Source organism: Nannobrachium achirus (genome assembly GCF_963921795.1).
Source record: "Nannobrachium achirus genome assembly, chromosome: 17".
Taxonomy (NCBI): domain Eukaryota; kingdom Metazoa; phylum Chordata; class Actinopteri; order Myctophiformes; family Myctophidae; genus Nannobrachium; species Nannobrachium achirus.
The window spans coordinates 24,064,245-24,080,176 of NC_137824.1; the positions used below are offsets into that span (position 1 = coordinate 24,064,245).

The window sequence follows — 15,932 nt, forward strand, 5'->3', positions numbered from 1 at the left end:
CCACTTAAAACCTATCTGTGGTTGACCAGAAGTCCTTCAAGGCTCTATACTGCTGACTTTTCAGTTTTCACTCTACATTAAATATCTTTGCTGAATATAACCAATCTACATTTTCTGCAAAGGGTTTCACCAAAACAGGGATGGTGGGGCTGCAGTTGTTAAAAAATCAGGATTTTGCATTGAGGACGACCTTTGCAGTCTTCTTCAGGCGGTCTTCCTGAATAAGACTACAAAGTGGACACTCTGTTCAGTTTATGCTACTGTAGGCTAAATAAAGTTTTCAGTGAAAATAAGTTGCGACACCTTCCTTTCGCTTCATGATTTAGCTATACTTTTACAGTTTGGCTCATCACTGAAGAGTGAAGACGGAAGACTTGCGTTATTTTGGTCTTTGAATATGGGTTTGGTAACTTGACCATTATAGGACCACGTACAGGATTTTACAGTGTAGATTGGTGTCCCAGGGATAAAAAAAAATGTATCAAATGGGGATCCATGGCCTAATGCATGCATTAGGCATGCATTAGGCCATGCATTAGTTTGAATGATATATGCATATATCAAACTAGGGGTCCTTGAAATAAAGAGTGTTGAGAATCACAGTATAGGTCACATGTGGGTAATACAGGTTGCATCGGTTCTTGATGTTCTGACAATGGTTCCATTTCTTAGGAAAGCACTGTTCCTACCTGCTACACCAAAGGGCCGTCTCAGGCCCTGGGTGCTCTTCTTATTGTGCTCCTTCAGGTCCATCCTGCCCACCCTCACGATCTGGCAAATGAGAAAGATCTTCTCCCTACTCAGGTCCCTGTTGCCCAGGTCCTGAGAGAGAGAGAGAGAGAGGGCAGGGGAGAGAGACAAAAATCAATAGGAGCACAGTGTTCAATAGTGCAGTGGTCCTCAACCTTTTCAGGCCGCGACCCCCAAAATAATCATATTTTAACTGGGGACCCCCACCACCCTGACAAGCACTAAGAGTTGAGGCGTTACATTTTGTATAACACGGTTCTATTGTGAAAATAGCCGATCTACATGCTCACAACGCCTCGCAACGCGAGGCGTTGTGAGCATGTAGATCTGCTATTTTCACAATTTCTACCTCTAATATCTGACAGTTTGGCCAATGTTTAATTTGTCATTTTAGAGGTATTAAAAGGTCCTTACATTGTCATTTTAGAAATGTGCATATACGCTCTATACACTTAAACTTCATTTTGGTTTGTTTACTGTTGAGTGAGAAAACAATGTTGCACACTAAGTTAATCATCTGGGGACCCCCCAAAATAATTTGGGGACCCCCCTGGGGGTCCCGACCCACAGGTTGAGAACCACTGCAATAGTGCACTGAGCCATCTCATGTCAGTCATCGTGCTAGAAATAGGTATGAGAGTGTCCTCTAGTGGTGACTTACTGTAAAGACAACCTTCAGGTTGTTGAGCATGTCCAGGTCCTTGGGGAAACCTTTGCTGCCCCAGCGCACCAGGTAGTTCTCACTGCACATTGGAGGACATACACAACATGTCCCAAAGCAGGGCTTTACAAATCTCCTTTGAGAAACATCTATCTATCTACACAGTCAAATCTGGGGTATATTTTTATACTTTGAGAAATAAATTAACCACTTAAAACCATAAATACCCTGTAGGCTACTTAATTGTCCGGAGTGCTCCAGGGGTTTACTAGGGCTAGGCCACCAGCTTTTTTCCCTTGTGTAGAATATCCAATCTCCAACACAGAATGTTCACCCCATGTCGCTAAAATTAAGATTTGTCTGTGTGTATGCAAAGCATAATAGCTATTATAATTGATAAACATTTAATTCACTGTTGTATTTTTATTTGTATTTAATAATTATATATAAATATTTTTTTTTCTTTTTTAATGAAAGCGAGAACTAACAAAAAAAAGAACGAAAGCAGAAAAGAACGTGAGGATGTTCTACTCAGAGTGGAAGACACCAGACAGAGACGGACAGTAGGACAAACCGACAGTACGGATATACAGACTGATTGACTGATAGGATTGATTGTTTATGTATTATTGTCTCCAGCTGCTGTGGAGCAGAGATACACATTGTGACAGTGAGTGACAGTCCCCTGCATCACAGGTGTCAGGCCACACATAGAACTGTCTGTCAGCATCTCATGCACCGTAATTTGCATCTCTGCATAACCGTACTTCGTTCAACAGTGCTCTGATTTAATGGCCTTACCTTGCCATGCCACGGTAGGTTTTGGAGAGAGGACAGATGAGGACACAGGTGTGAGTGATTGAGTATGTGTGTACTGTATGTGTGCAGGGGGTGAAGGGAATGCATATGAATCTGTGTGCACTAGCGATCTCGGATGCTGGATGCTGTCTCGTCTCGCACTGCTGGTATAAAACGCTTGCCTAGGCAGAGGCTTTCGTTAAACGGTAGCAGGGGTTGGTTGGGCTTGCCGTGCCAAGACACCCGAAACCTGTCTTGTTTCACGTGGTATGAGACGGTAATCTGCTACCTGGAAGATAATAGGTCTGTCTTCCAGGTATATCTTCCAGGTAACGGTCCGACCAGATTCTCAATGAGGTATTAATGTTAATATTAACATGCGCAGGCACAACAAACTTTCTCACACAGTTACCAGTAAGACTCCTTAATCGGGAGATAAGCGACCGTTGGTCGCTTATCTCCACAAATAGGCCAAAAAATGTGTTTTACCAATTATCAAGACATACGGGCAGTTGACAGTTTGCCATGGTTACTCATTGAAGTTGAATCTCCATATATGGAGATAACCTACGCATCACACTAAGTCTGACCTCACCAGCCCATATTTGGGCATGAGCAACTTATGTCTCCATATATGGAGATATGATGACATCACACAGTCCTCAGCCGATGATGTGGCGTGATGTCATACAATACACAAACGAGCCCTACAGTATAAAGGGGCAATTATTGCCAGGAAAGAAGCATTTCTTCGACTCAGACCTTATCGCCAGGGTTGGCTTATAGCAGCTGTCGGTAGGACCATATATGGATTCTGTTAGTGTGGATCTCCTAACAGGGCATCATCTGGGATACAATCCCTTTTATGCCCATATATGGAGATCCCTAACAGAATCCCTTTCATGCCCATATATGGAGATCCCTAACAGAATCCCTTTTATGCCCATATATGGAGATCCCTAACAGCATCCCTTTTATGCCCATATATGGAGATCACTAACAGCTAACAGAATCCCTTTTATGCCCATATATGGAGATCCCTAACAGAATCCCTTTTATGCCCATATATGGAGATCCCTAACAGAATCCCTTTTATGCCCATATATGGAGATCCCTAACAGAATGCCTTTTATGCCCATATATGGAGATCCCTAACAGAATCCCTTTTATGCCCATATATGGAGATCCCTAACAGAATCCCTTTTATGCCCATATATGGAGATCCCTAACAGAATCCCTTGTATGCCCATATATGGAGATCCCTAACAGAATCCCTTTTATGCCCATATATGGAGATCCCTAACAGAATCCCTTTTATGCCCATATATTATGGAGAAATCCCTGCTCTGAGTATCTGACATCAGTGTGATGTCACCTGTTTATGCCCATATATGGAGATCCCTGCTCTGCGTATCTGGTTGCTATGGTAAACAGTTGGTTGCTAGGGTAAAAAAACATGGTTGCTATGGTAAACAGTTGGTTGCTAGGGTAAACAGTTGGTTGCTAGGGTAAAACCATGGTTGCTAAGGTGGTTGCTAACGTACACTAACAAACCAGCAACAACAGACTGTTGCCACAGCAACGTACACAAAGGTTTGTGTACACATGTGGTGTGATGTCATACTGATGCGGAGATATGAGCAGGGCAAAGGTGTGACGTGTGACGTGTGACGTGTGACCGACCGACCGACCGACGGACGGCCGGTGGAGGTTTTCATAGTAAACTGCTCCCTGACGGTCGCAAAGAAAACATTTGTGCCTTGTGGCATGTTAAGAGATGGAATAGTCTCGAATCAGCACAGATGCATTCATGACAACTGGATACAAATGTAATTCCTGATTGCATTTCTATTCAGATCATTCTATTCTTGACAGCCTGTCAGTCAGACAGACTGACAGGTTCAATTGTTTTGAACTACTGCATAACATTTGTGTCTACAAGGTCGATGTCATTGTTGATTGTTTCAACAATGACAGGTCCATTTTTAGACTCTCAGAGTTACACTAATATTCCTGATTTTGCTGTGTGAATAATCAGCGATCAGATGAATGAAAAGAAGCGAGGAAGCACCTGATGATGGCCTGCTTGTTGGGGTCATAGAGGGACATGAAGAGCTCTGAATCCTCTCCGATGCGACACACAAAGTTCCTGACGTAGACGTAGAGGCTGTGGGTGGGAGAGGACTGGATCCTCGCCGAGATCCCAGAGTGGTCTGTCTGAACATCGGACTGTGAAGACACAGGAATAAACATTAGAGTAATGTTAATGTTAACACCGGACATCATTTTTTAAATGTTTTAAAAAATTAAAAAATCACACCTAGCGTGAACCCGTGAAGTAAGCGGTGTTAATTTCATTAAGTGTCCTGCAAAGCTTGAACCCTTGAAGCAATGTGACCCTGCAGGGCGTACAACAAACTTTGGGTGCTTTGTGCAAAGACATGGGTCAGATATACAGTAGGCCAAGCTTTACGTGCCGCGAAGTTTGGCAATGTGACCCTGGGCGAACAACAAGCGTTGGACAAAGGCCAACGGCCATTAAGTTCTTAATGGAGTTCTTAATGGACATCATTTTTGGAGCTTGTTTTATTTAAATAAATAAATAACACCTTAACGGCCATTAAGTTCTTAATGAAATTAAGCGTCCATAACATAAAACATAGTTAACTCAAATTACTGCAACTATGCCGACAACATCACAAACCCTGGTAGCACAACAGTTAGCCTTCCCTAACACAGGCTGATTTTGGTGTAGAGGGGGCGGATGCACCGGCTGAAAACAGCCAGTGGATCCTATTGGTTCACGCTCTGTGTCATGGCCCGCCTCCCACTTCCTATGCCAGAAATTGCAGCAGGTTAACCCAGGCTTTTATTTTTCTTCCTATCGGCAAAATAAAAGCCCGGGTTTCCGAGGCTACACTCAAGTAGTCTCCTCTCCTACCTCTTCCTCTTTGATGCGTTCGTTGATCTTGGTTGTGGCTTCCTTGTGGGCCCGGAACAGGCTGATGACACTGGCTCTCTCGGGCTCCAGGATGTTGCCGTCACCATCCCGGACCACCTGGTCCAATTTAAGGATCCTGGGATGGAGGAGGAGTTTAATAAGGGCAGTGGTGGAAGTACGCAGATTTTTGAGCGGAATACGTGACTTTGTGTGTTTGTCCTTGTGTTTTTCCAAGGGTTTTCCCATGGTATAAAATAGGTCATACCGTAGCAGTGGGCGTGGTTTATTGGTGCCACACAAAAAAAAACTGACATACATTTTTCCCATAGAGATTTACAAAAATATGACCCTAGATATATATGAGCCAAGAATCAAGCCATCCAGGATCCTGGTGAATCATGACTATAAAACCTTTGATTCTAGTGAAAAGAAAAAGGTTAAACCCCGCGTTGGAGAAAACAACAAGCCCTTTGGCGTATGTCTATACAGTACTTGTTGCCGTAGTCAATCTTGGAGGTGATTTTCTGCTTGAGCTCCTTGAACTCGTCGCTGGGCAGAGTTCCAGACAGGAGCTGTGAGCGCCACTCCATCAGCTCTACCATCAACCTCTGGACCTGCTTCAGAGAGCGCTCTCTGTTGGCCTGATGAGATGCACACACACACACGCACGCACACGCACGCGCGCACGCACACACACACACACACACACACACACACACACACACACACACACACACACACACACACACACACACACACACACACACACACACACACACACACACACACACACACACACACACACACACACACACACACACACGCGCGCACAGGTTTAGATAAACACATTTGCAAGCATACACACAATGCAATACGATCCGGTACCATGGCTAAATATGTAGATCATTTGAATTTGTTTTAATTTGTTTGGAAGGAAGGTCATGCAAATAGTTTTTTTTTATGACAGAGAAGCATGCACTACCACACACTCATACACCACATTTATAAAAACTCACATTTGCCAATTGCAACACAGACAACACATAGTCACACGCACACACACAGTATAATTGATTTTTACCACAAAGAGCTGCTTCCAGATGCTTCCCCACTCTCTCAGTGTTGTGGTAACTTCCTTCACGAGGGGCATCTCTGCTGATAAGACCACCTCCTCATCACTGTGGACACACACACACACACACACACACACACACACACACACACACACACACACACACACACACACACACACACACACACACACACACACACACACACACACACACACACACACACACACACCAAACAACATTAAATATACACACACACACACACACACATACAGCACACACACACAGTGGAAAGGCTGGAACATTTGAGGACTGTCCAACTGTCTTTGTACTACTAACCCTCGTGTTTCAACGATGACCTCCTTCAAGTGGACAAAACTGACCGGGAAAGCACCCTAGGGAGAGAACAAAAGAGAGGGTGATGCATGTGGACAGTTTATTAAAGAGCTCAATGGCAGCACACTTTCTAGACTTTAAAACAGAACCTCACACTACAATCAATACAGTAACAACAGCAGCATTATGTTTAGTATATTTTATAAAGCTTTTTAGGTCGAGACCCAAAAGAGACATTTGATGTCTCCCTGGGACGCAAATTATGAAAATAGCCTATCTACAAGCTCACAACGTGTCACGATGTGACGTGCTGTGGCTCACTGTGAGCTTGTAGATCGGCTATTTTCCTTGTCATTTTTTAAAAACATGTTTGAAATATCTTTTTAATTTCTGAAAATGCTTTTTACTTTTTTTAAAATCTTTTGATATAATAATTAAAAGAATTAGTAGCAAGCCAAAAAAAGCTATATTTACTTGTGACCCATAAAAATGTGTGTGTTTGAGAAACGGTCACTCTGGTAAACTAGAGTGGTCAATCTAGTCTAGCAAGCGACCACTAGAGCCTCTACTAGTAGCATACAAGAGACCACTCTGGTCTAGAGTGACCACTGGGGTCTATATCAGTGACCACACTTGTCTAGAGCAGGGGTTCCCAAACTATTTTGTCTCAGGGCACCCCATAAATATTTTTTTCATCCGAGGCACCCTTACATTATAATTTACACTGCCAGCACCTTATAGCATATCGTCGTTATGTCCAAAACCGTTTTGTATTTATCTTCTATAAAATGTACTAAACTAGTGAAAACAGCAGATCTACAAGCACACAACGCCTCGCATCGCGAAAGTGGGTGACGGGTGCCCCGTCACCCACTTTGAAAACCCCTGGTCTAGAGTGAATAGAGTGACCACTCTGGTTGCTTGCTAGAGTGGGAGTGGCCATAATGTCCTGGGGTGTCCACTATTACCTGCTGAGCCTTATTCCTGGCCAAGTAGCCTTTGTACCATCCTGGAAAACAGAACCATGCAATTTAGTACCACATTAAAGTGATCCCTGACTAATACGACAAATATGCCTTAATACATTATAATTGTCCTCTATAACTACAATGTAAAATTAAAAACACCTCAATTATTTTATTTATTCTAGAAATAGCTAATCTTTCACTCAATAGGGGAAATGCCCGTCGCAAGTTGATGATGTCATAAATGTCAAGTGTGATCTATCCCTTTGGAATTTATGGCATGCATGTGAAAATAAAAACAAACTTAATACTTCCTATGGTTAATATGAGCATCAAATCAATATTTCAAATGTGTTTGTGTTTTTGTTTTTTTGCACATGCATGCCATAAAAATGACACATGACATTTATGACATCATCAACTTGCGACAGGCATTTCCCCTACTGAGTGAAAGATTAGCTATTTCTAGAAGAAATAAAATATTTAAGGTGTTTTTAATTTTACATTGTAGTTATAGAGTACAATTATAATGTATTAAGACATATTTGTCGTATTAGTCAGGGATCACTTTAACAAACTGAAATTAAGTGTATTGTATAGCTTAACATCTTAATCATAATCCTAAAAAAAAGCTATACATTTCCCACCAAAGCATTCCAAGGGGCATAGGTCAAATACTGTATATTCCTACATGAATGACAGCCCACTGATTCTCAACATGGGTTCCGCTGTAGTCACAGAAATAATAATTGTATTAAATGGGGGTCTGTGGACTATCGTCTAATCATCAATGCATATTCCTGAAATTGACATGGTTGAGTTCACTGAATGAACCTATATATCTGTGTAATATTTCACACATTTCTCACCATCGCAGACTTCCTGGATGTGGACTGTGTCGCCGATCTCCAGAGAGAGCTGCTTCTCCCCATCTCCATTGAAATTCCATTTTACTGGAAGACAGATGGAAACAACAAAATGGATTATTTTACAGATCAAGCATGAGAGGAAGGGTGTGTGTGTGTGTGTGTGTGTGTGTGTGTGTGTGTGTGTGTGTGTGTGTGTGTGTGTGTGTGTGTGTGTGTGTGTGAATGTGAGTCTGAACAACAGTGCCCCTCCCTTAACATGTGTGGTCAGAAAAGGTTACTGCAGGCTACAGACACGCATACCCACACACACGGCCACGTGCAGGCTACAGACACGCATACCCACACACACGGCCACGTATAGGAGCGTTGTGACCACCGCTCAAAAACAGACATTAACTTCTTTCCAATATGTATTGCACTTCCGCATGCCTAGAATGAAATAGTTTAAAAGCAGGAGCATAGGCAAAAGCAGTAGACAACATCTACCCAGTACCCACAGATATACCCACACACTGCCAACTTGCACGGTCAGTCACAAGAAACGTTTTTATGAAGCAACGTTTCAGTCGCGTAAGCCTTCCTCAGACTGAAAAGTTGCTTAATTAAAACTTTTCTGTCGACCGTGCAAGTTGGCAGTGTATTGCAAAAAATAAATCATTATTACAGTAGATATAGTATTTGAAATTTGTCTTTGTCAGTAGTTAGAAGTACAACTACTTACTGCCTTGGGGAAATACAGAATAGGGAGCTGTATACAACGTAGGTTCAGGAGTGGAGACACTCTCCGCTCACTATCACCTGCCCTCTCTTAGCAGTTCTCCGTCGCATTCATCACATTATAAATGCACCTGCGAGCTGTCACTTGTTACTTGCGCCAGCAGAGCGCGCAAACACTGCGTTCGGCTGCGTATGTCGGTGTCTGCCCATGTTTAACTCATTTAATGCCATCCCTGTATCCGGTCGGGAGGCGGGACCATATCGCAGCTTCCATTAGCTTACATACAAACACTAGCACATACTGCGTAGCGACATAAAAGTTTTTTTATTTGGAAGCTGTGATCGGCTCTTCACACGCCTGGTACATGATCCGTGCACACATCTCGCGCACGTGCCCACGCTGGACCATATCGCAGCTTCCATTTGCCTCCATTTAAACATGGAGCAGTACTGCTTGGCAACAGAAAGGACTATTGTCGATGGGATTTTTTTATTTGAAAGCTGATCGGGTCTGCACGTGCCCACCTTAAAAGGTAAGGAAGACCTGGCAGTTCATGAGTTCAGCGATGTTTTAAATCACAGTAAATGAGTTAAGCCCGTAGCCCAATCAGGAACCAGCATTTCTGGCAACATCATCATTAACAGCCAATGAGGGACCAGCATCTCTGATGATGCCAGTGGTGATGTCACTGACATCACCAGTGGTGATGTCACTGGCATCGCCAGTGGTTAGCCAGTGGTGAGCACACCTCATGGCGCGTTCTGCTGGCGCACACCTGTGCATTGGGCACACAGCATAAATGAGCCAGCCATCCCCACACACATTCAGGGGAGAGACACTGTCTGGAGAGAACACTACATCTGCTCTCCCCTGTAACCGTTTCTGTCTGAAGTGATACCGTTTTGGTTTCAGTTATACAACAGCAAAGCAAGCAGCACTGCTTGATTTTGTACCACACTGGAGATGGAGAATAAAGACCGTTATTTCAAGAACCCTGCTGTTGTCGATCCCTGGTTATGTCACAAGAACATAATTTCACCATAAAATGCCACTTTTAACTTCAGTAGTTACTCTTGGAAATATTTTGAACACCTCAGGTGTTTGTGTGGAGGGGGGGGGGGGGGTAATAAAATAAACATGCTGTTGAGTTTTTTGTTGGAATAAAAAAATATATACAGTACATCTAAAAAGCAAGTCATTAAAGACTAAGAATTGTTACTGTGATTTTTCTTTTGGGGTTGGGGGGTTATGACTCAAAGTCAAACATGATACCTGATGCACTGAGCTGTGAAAAATACATACCTTGGTAGTTTCAGGGCTGAGCCCAATTTACCTTGCATCATTTGTTGTATTTCCACATTTAAAACTGCAACACATGTTCATGTAATGCTTTCATAATTGTTTTATATTCCATGGAAATGATAAATCCTGTCCTTTTAAATGTGATAGCATGTAGAGAATTTCAGCTTGTGATTGAGTCTTTAATCTACATGTCTAGGTGACATGTTGTAATGTCATTTCTTATCTATTGAGCAGGCGCTATGCTTGCTGCAGTGTTACCGTAATACACACACAGCGTAATCCTCACACTAACTTCCACCCTCCTACACTTCCTGTGTTGTCTACCTCACCCAAAAGACACACACTCACACAGTCTGTGTTGTAACCTGCTACAATATTCAATATCAATCGATGCTTTCCTGCAATTTTGCACTCACGGCCACTGCCAAATACCAGGATATTAAGTATAGCCTTTCTAAATGTTTTCATGGTTGTTCTGGCTTCCGGTATGGGAACAACACAATGTACCAGTGCTATGTTCTTCACTTTCTCCATGAGGTCAGCAAACCTCTGCTAGGAGAGGTGTTTTAGAGGGCATAGTTATGAGTATGTCTGTGTTATGTCTGAATACAGACATGCTTAGGTTCGAAGAGGTTCTCATCTTACACGCACTCAGACATAATTAGTTGCCTTGTCAAATTTAACACATACTGCAGCCCAGCTTTGAGGGCACAAAGGCCAATCAACAAGGCCATCAAATAAAACACTGATATTAAGTCCACTGAAATAATACATTTAATTTAAGTATAACGATCAGTGAAATAAATACATTTTGTACAAACTGCTGAAAAGGAGTTTAGAAGAGTCACTGGAACTGGACTGTTTTGAAGATGGGGATCATGAGAACTGAGGAGGAGTTCACAATTCAGAATCTTGACAGTGCAATATATTTAACTGTAATTCTGTCTGACGACCTCAAGTCCTGTAACTGTTGGCCTAAACAGCAGGTGTATGATTACTTGATTAGTGCATGTGAGTTCATGTTCTGTTTGTCAAGTACTCTGGGCCCTATTTAGCATATTATTCCCAGGTCATATGCATTATTTAAGTGATAACACCAAAGTGATAACACCACTATCTTATGCGCAATCCTCATTATGCAAGTCACCCTTAAGGTTTAAGACTAGCCAACATACGTATTTAAGGCATGGGGGAGTGTTAATATGGCTGGCGCAATATCTGCTATTTTGCTCCTTGACCGCATAGTGTTAAGACATGGTCAAACCAAGTTTTGAGTGCAAAAAGAAATGTTTGGTTGTAAAGACAGCAGGCATCTCAGGCAATACAATTCAAAATTCAGCTGGGGGCAGCTGGGTTGGGGCAACAAGGCCACTGTGGCCACAGGGCAAATAATCTTTTGAAGAGCAGAAGACCAAACTGTGGGGCAACATGGCCTTTATGGCCTCCCTGAAATTCCTGCCCTGCTGTAGCCTTACATGACCTGCTATGTACTGTATTAGGGTGCACAATATATCATTTCAGCATCGACATTGCAAGATGTGTGCAATAATGACACTGATGCCGGGTGCTAAGGTAAACAGATCCAGCCAGTCACATTTTTTCACGACTGATCTGGAAAATCTGATGTTTTAATGACATCTTGGTTACTAGTCTTGCATGCACATTCAGGTGTCATGTTGAGTCAGCCAGAGTATTGAACAACTGCCTTACTGTATATCCCCCTCTAAAATCACCCTAATCATTGCTAGAGAGAAACACAACTCTTTCCAAATAGAGCTATTGAAATGTAAATAAAGGTACGAATATATTGGGTGAAATTATGTAATTCCTGCATTTTCTTTTACACATAGCAAAAACCAAACATTGTAATGTCGTTTTCTTCCTAAATCATTCAGCCCCATACTGTATGTTCTGTGAAAATCAATTATTCTCAGCGGTGAAGATACCAACTCAATCTCTTACTGTCCAGCGGTTACATTTATACTTGACACACTTGGATTCTTCTCCACTTCCTCTCAAGGCAGAGATTGATAAGGGGAAATCTCGCTCTTTCGAACGACCATCATTTCGACCGGAGGGTTAGCGACTCACCCCACGGAGGTTAGGGTTAGGGTAAGGGTTAGAGTTGGGTGTCGAAAAGATGACATGTAGAAACAGCGAAGCGCTCCCGATTTATAATCTAAACACAATAAATCGGGCTGTGTGTCGCTGTTAGACACATGATAGGAATGCAGAACATAAGCATTTCAGGTCATTTCTGGGGTGTTCATACTGAGAATATATGTCAGTTAGGCAGCACCTGACCACATCCTGTGAAGGAGGAAGTGATAGTCTTAGCTCTGTCTGCACATTAAATATATGTTCATCGCTCTCTCTCTCTCACACACACACATTGCAAAACAACATTATATTCTGTGTTAATGTATCCATTGTAACTCTGAGAGTGTACAAATGGAACCAATTGGACCGGGTCCATTTGGTTATATTTGCACAATCTCAACGAACACTCAGAATTTTACATAGTGGGTGAGTGCAACGTACTGTACTTACCTACACCATACCGCTCTTTAATTGACCTGGTCCAAGGCGCCATTTGGTCCTATCCACGCTCTCAGAAAAATCATCCACTCTTTCGTTCCTTTCTGATGCTGTCCCCTTCTAACTCTCTCTTTAGCAGACTTTCTGATTAGTCTCTAACTTCTGCTGTTGTGTGTTTTTTTAACATGAAAGCAACAAAGCTCCTCCTCTTCTCCTTTTTGTCTCTTCTGTCTCTCCCCTCTCTTCCTCCCTTCAAGCTGCGAAGGGGAAGTGGGTGAGTAGAGCAGGGTGGAGGAGGCCCTGAAAGTACACTATAGGCCTCACTGGTTGAACACTGACTGAAATAGGTAACATTATGTAAAATGTTTATTGTGTTACTTTTATCCTGTCTGTAAAGCACTTTGTGACTCTGTTTCAAAAAGCACTTTAAAATGGTAAATGGTACATTTATATAGCGCCTTTATACAAGGCAATTTACAGAGATTGTGCATTACATTCACCCATTCACACACACATTCATACACCGATGGCGGAGGAAACCATGCAATGCACCAACCTGCTCACCGGATGCAACAGGGGGTTCTAACTCTGGGGGAGCCCGGGATCAAACTGGGAAACATTCGGGAGTAGTAGTAGTAGTAGTAGTAGGTCATTTGTCAAAACCATTTATTCCATTGCAAACTGCATCAATTCATGTTGCACCCAGAGAACCGGTTGAATTTGTTACATTTCTGTTGCATGAAATTAAACCAGAAGATTGTTTCATCATAACTATTTTAACACCTCATGTAAAGGATTGCATTTATATTGTCTACAATGTAAAAGGGGACAGGGGCCATAACACTTAACCTTGTTCCAAGAAGATAGATGACGTTACCTCACAAATCCTCAAGAGGGCGTCAGAGATGTGTATTTATCGTCCAGCCATTTTCTAAATTGCCCCTGTCTAATCTAATCAAGATAGGGCAGATCTTAAACAAGGGGCCGAGCTAGAAGGAGGGATGTGATTTGAATTCCCATAGAAAGAAAAAAAAGAAAATCTTTCTGCAGTGCTAATGGCATTTGAGATACCACTGCCAACAGCATTCCACATAATACCAGCTAAGAAGAATGATCCTTTCCTGCCCTGGCGCTACCTAGCATGGGAACAAGCCCACAAGCATCCCAAGCCAAAGAACACATAGCCATGGTCTCAGCTATGACAGACGTCACATTTAAAGTCAAATATCTACGGACACTCAAACTGTTGCCCGACGCCTTCAGAAGTACATAGAAGGAAGCATCATATTGTCCAGGCACACACACACACACACACACACACACACACACACACACACACACACACACACACTCTCTCTTTCCACTGGCCACCCAGTCTTTTATAGGGCTTCTGGGAGTCCTACACACACACACTCACACTCACACACACACACACACACACACACACACACACACACACACACACACACACACACACACACACCACAGCTTTCCATATTCCTGCAGGTCAACGTGGGAGAAAGGAAACATTAATTGATTGATTTCATAGTGCATGTGTACCAACAGGTGTGTGCGTCAGAGAAAGAGAGAGAGAGAGGGATGGAGGGAGGGAAGGAGGGAGATAGAGAGAGAGAGGGGGAGAGAGAGAGATACCTTATCACTCAGTTCTATTAGCCGTTCTACGCAGCCTTGTCCTGTGACTCACAAGGAGAAAGGAGGGCGTTACTTCCAGAAAGAAAGAAAGAAGGAAAGAAGGAAAGAAAGGGTAAAGTGCATTTATATAGCGTTTTTATCCAAGGCGCTTTACATAGATTGTGCAATACATTCACCCACACATTCATACACCGATAGCGGAGGAAACCATGCAAGGCACCAACCTACACACCGGGAGCAACTAGGGGTTCAGAGTCTTGCTCAAGGACTCTTCGACATTAACTCAGGGGGAGCCCGGATTCGAACTGGGAACACTTCGGGAACCCTTCGTGCTCTAATGTCGGTTTCTCTACCCTTGAGCTATGCCGCCCCATACAAGTAAGAAAGAAAGAAAGAAAGAAAGAAAGAAAGAAACTAGAAAATGACAAAAGCAGAGACAAACAGAAAAATGGACAGACAGACAAAAAAAACTAAAGCTCAGACCACAGCCGAAGACAGACAGGCAGAGAGAGATATGAAAGAGGACAGAGCAGTGGTAATGACTTATAGATCTCAGCATAAAGCCAAGGAGATGGATTGACAGTGGTAAGGAAGGAGAGAGGCATGCCTGCCCCAGGAGCCAGAGGCACATGAAAAATAGATAGCAAAGCAAAGTAAAAGGCAGAGGGCCAGAAATAGGAAGATAGATTTAGAATGTGTTTGACCCATCGGCCATTGACATCATTCAAGAAAGACCATCTGGTGCCAACTCTCAGAAAACCACCCAAACAGCCATTCTCCCTGAATGCCCTGTCTGAAAGAAGAAGAGCAGCAGGCATGTACAATGCATGTGGGTGTACACCAGTGGTGGGAAAAATTACTTCTGCATCGCATTTAAATACTGCATTGCAGTATCGATACTGCAATGCAGAAATATAAACATCTTTTGAAAATAGAAGATCTACAAGATCACAATGCATCATCAATGTGTGTGTGTGTGTGTGTGTGTGTGTGTGTGTGTGTGTGTGTGTGTGTGCGTGCGTGCGTGCGTGCGTGCGTGCGTGCGTGCGTATGCGTGCGTATGCGTGCGTGCGTGGTGTTGCCATGGAATTGACATCTCTCCTAACTGTGCCAAATTACCATAACATGATCATTAATAGCCTACCAATTAGAAACCAGAGAGAGAGATGTTGGCCAGAAATGGGAGAATAATATTTGAAGAAATAGATGCATGAAGACAGTGGGGAGGAGGTGTGTGCCTTACTCACTGCTGCTCCCTCCTATCGTTCCCACGCACGCACGCACGCACGCACGCACGCACACACGCACACACTTAATGAGTAAGTGCGTGG

At 42.9% G+C, this 15,932-nt stretch overlaps 1 protein-coding gene across 1 annotated transcript in view; it reads right to left on the bottom strand.

The window, feature by feature from the left end:
* dock2 (dedicator of cytokinesis 2) overlaps window positions 1-13,071 on the bottom strand; it is a 126,010-nt gene extending 112,939 nt beyond the window's left edge. Inside the window, exons 1-10 of the mRNA XM_080746612.1 lie at window positions 12,961-13,071; window positions 8,391-8,474; window positions 7,525-7,565; window positions 6,560-6,615; window positions 6,232-6,328; window positions 5,643-5,791; window positions 5,151-5,286; window positions 4,281-4,438; window positions 1,412-1,493; window positions 690-822 (exon numbers count right to left, since the gene is read on the bottom strand). Of these exons, the coding sequence (XP_080602738.1) occupies window positions 690-822; window positions 1,412-1,493; window positions 4,281-4,438; window positions 5,151-5,286; window positions 5,643-5,791; window positions 6,232-6,328; window positions 6,560-6,615; window positions 7,525-7,565; window positions 8,391-8,474; window positions 12,961-13,003 (979 nt within the window). The 5' untranslated portion in view covers window positions 13,004-13,071. The remainder of the gene's footprint in view (window positions 1-689; window positions 823-1,411; window positions 1,494-4,280; window positions 4,439-5,150; window positions 5,287-5,642; window positions 5,792-6,231; window positions 6,329-6,559; window positions 6,616-7,524; window positions 7,566-8,390; window positions 8,475-12,960) is intronic.
* Window positions 13,072-15,932: the final 2,861 nt, after the last annotated feature.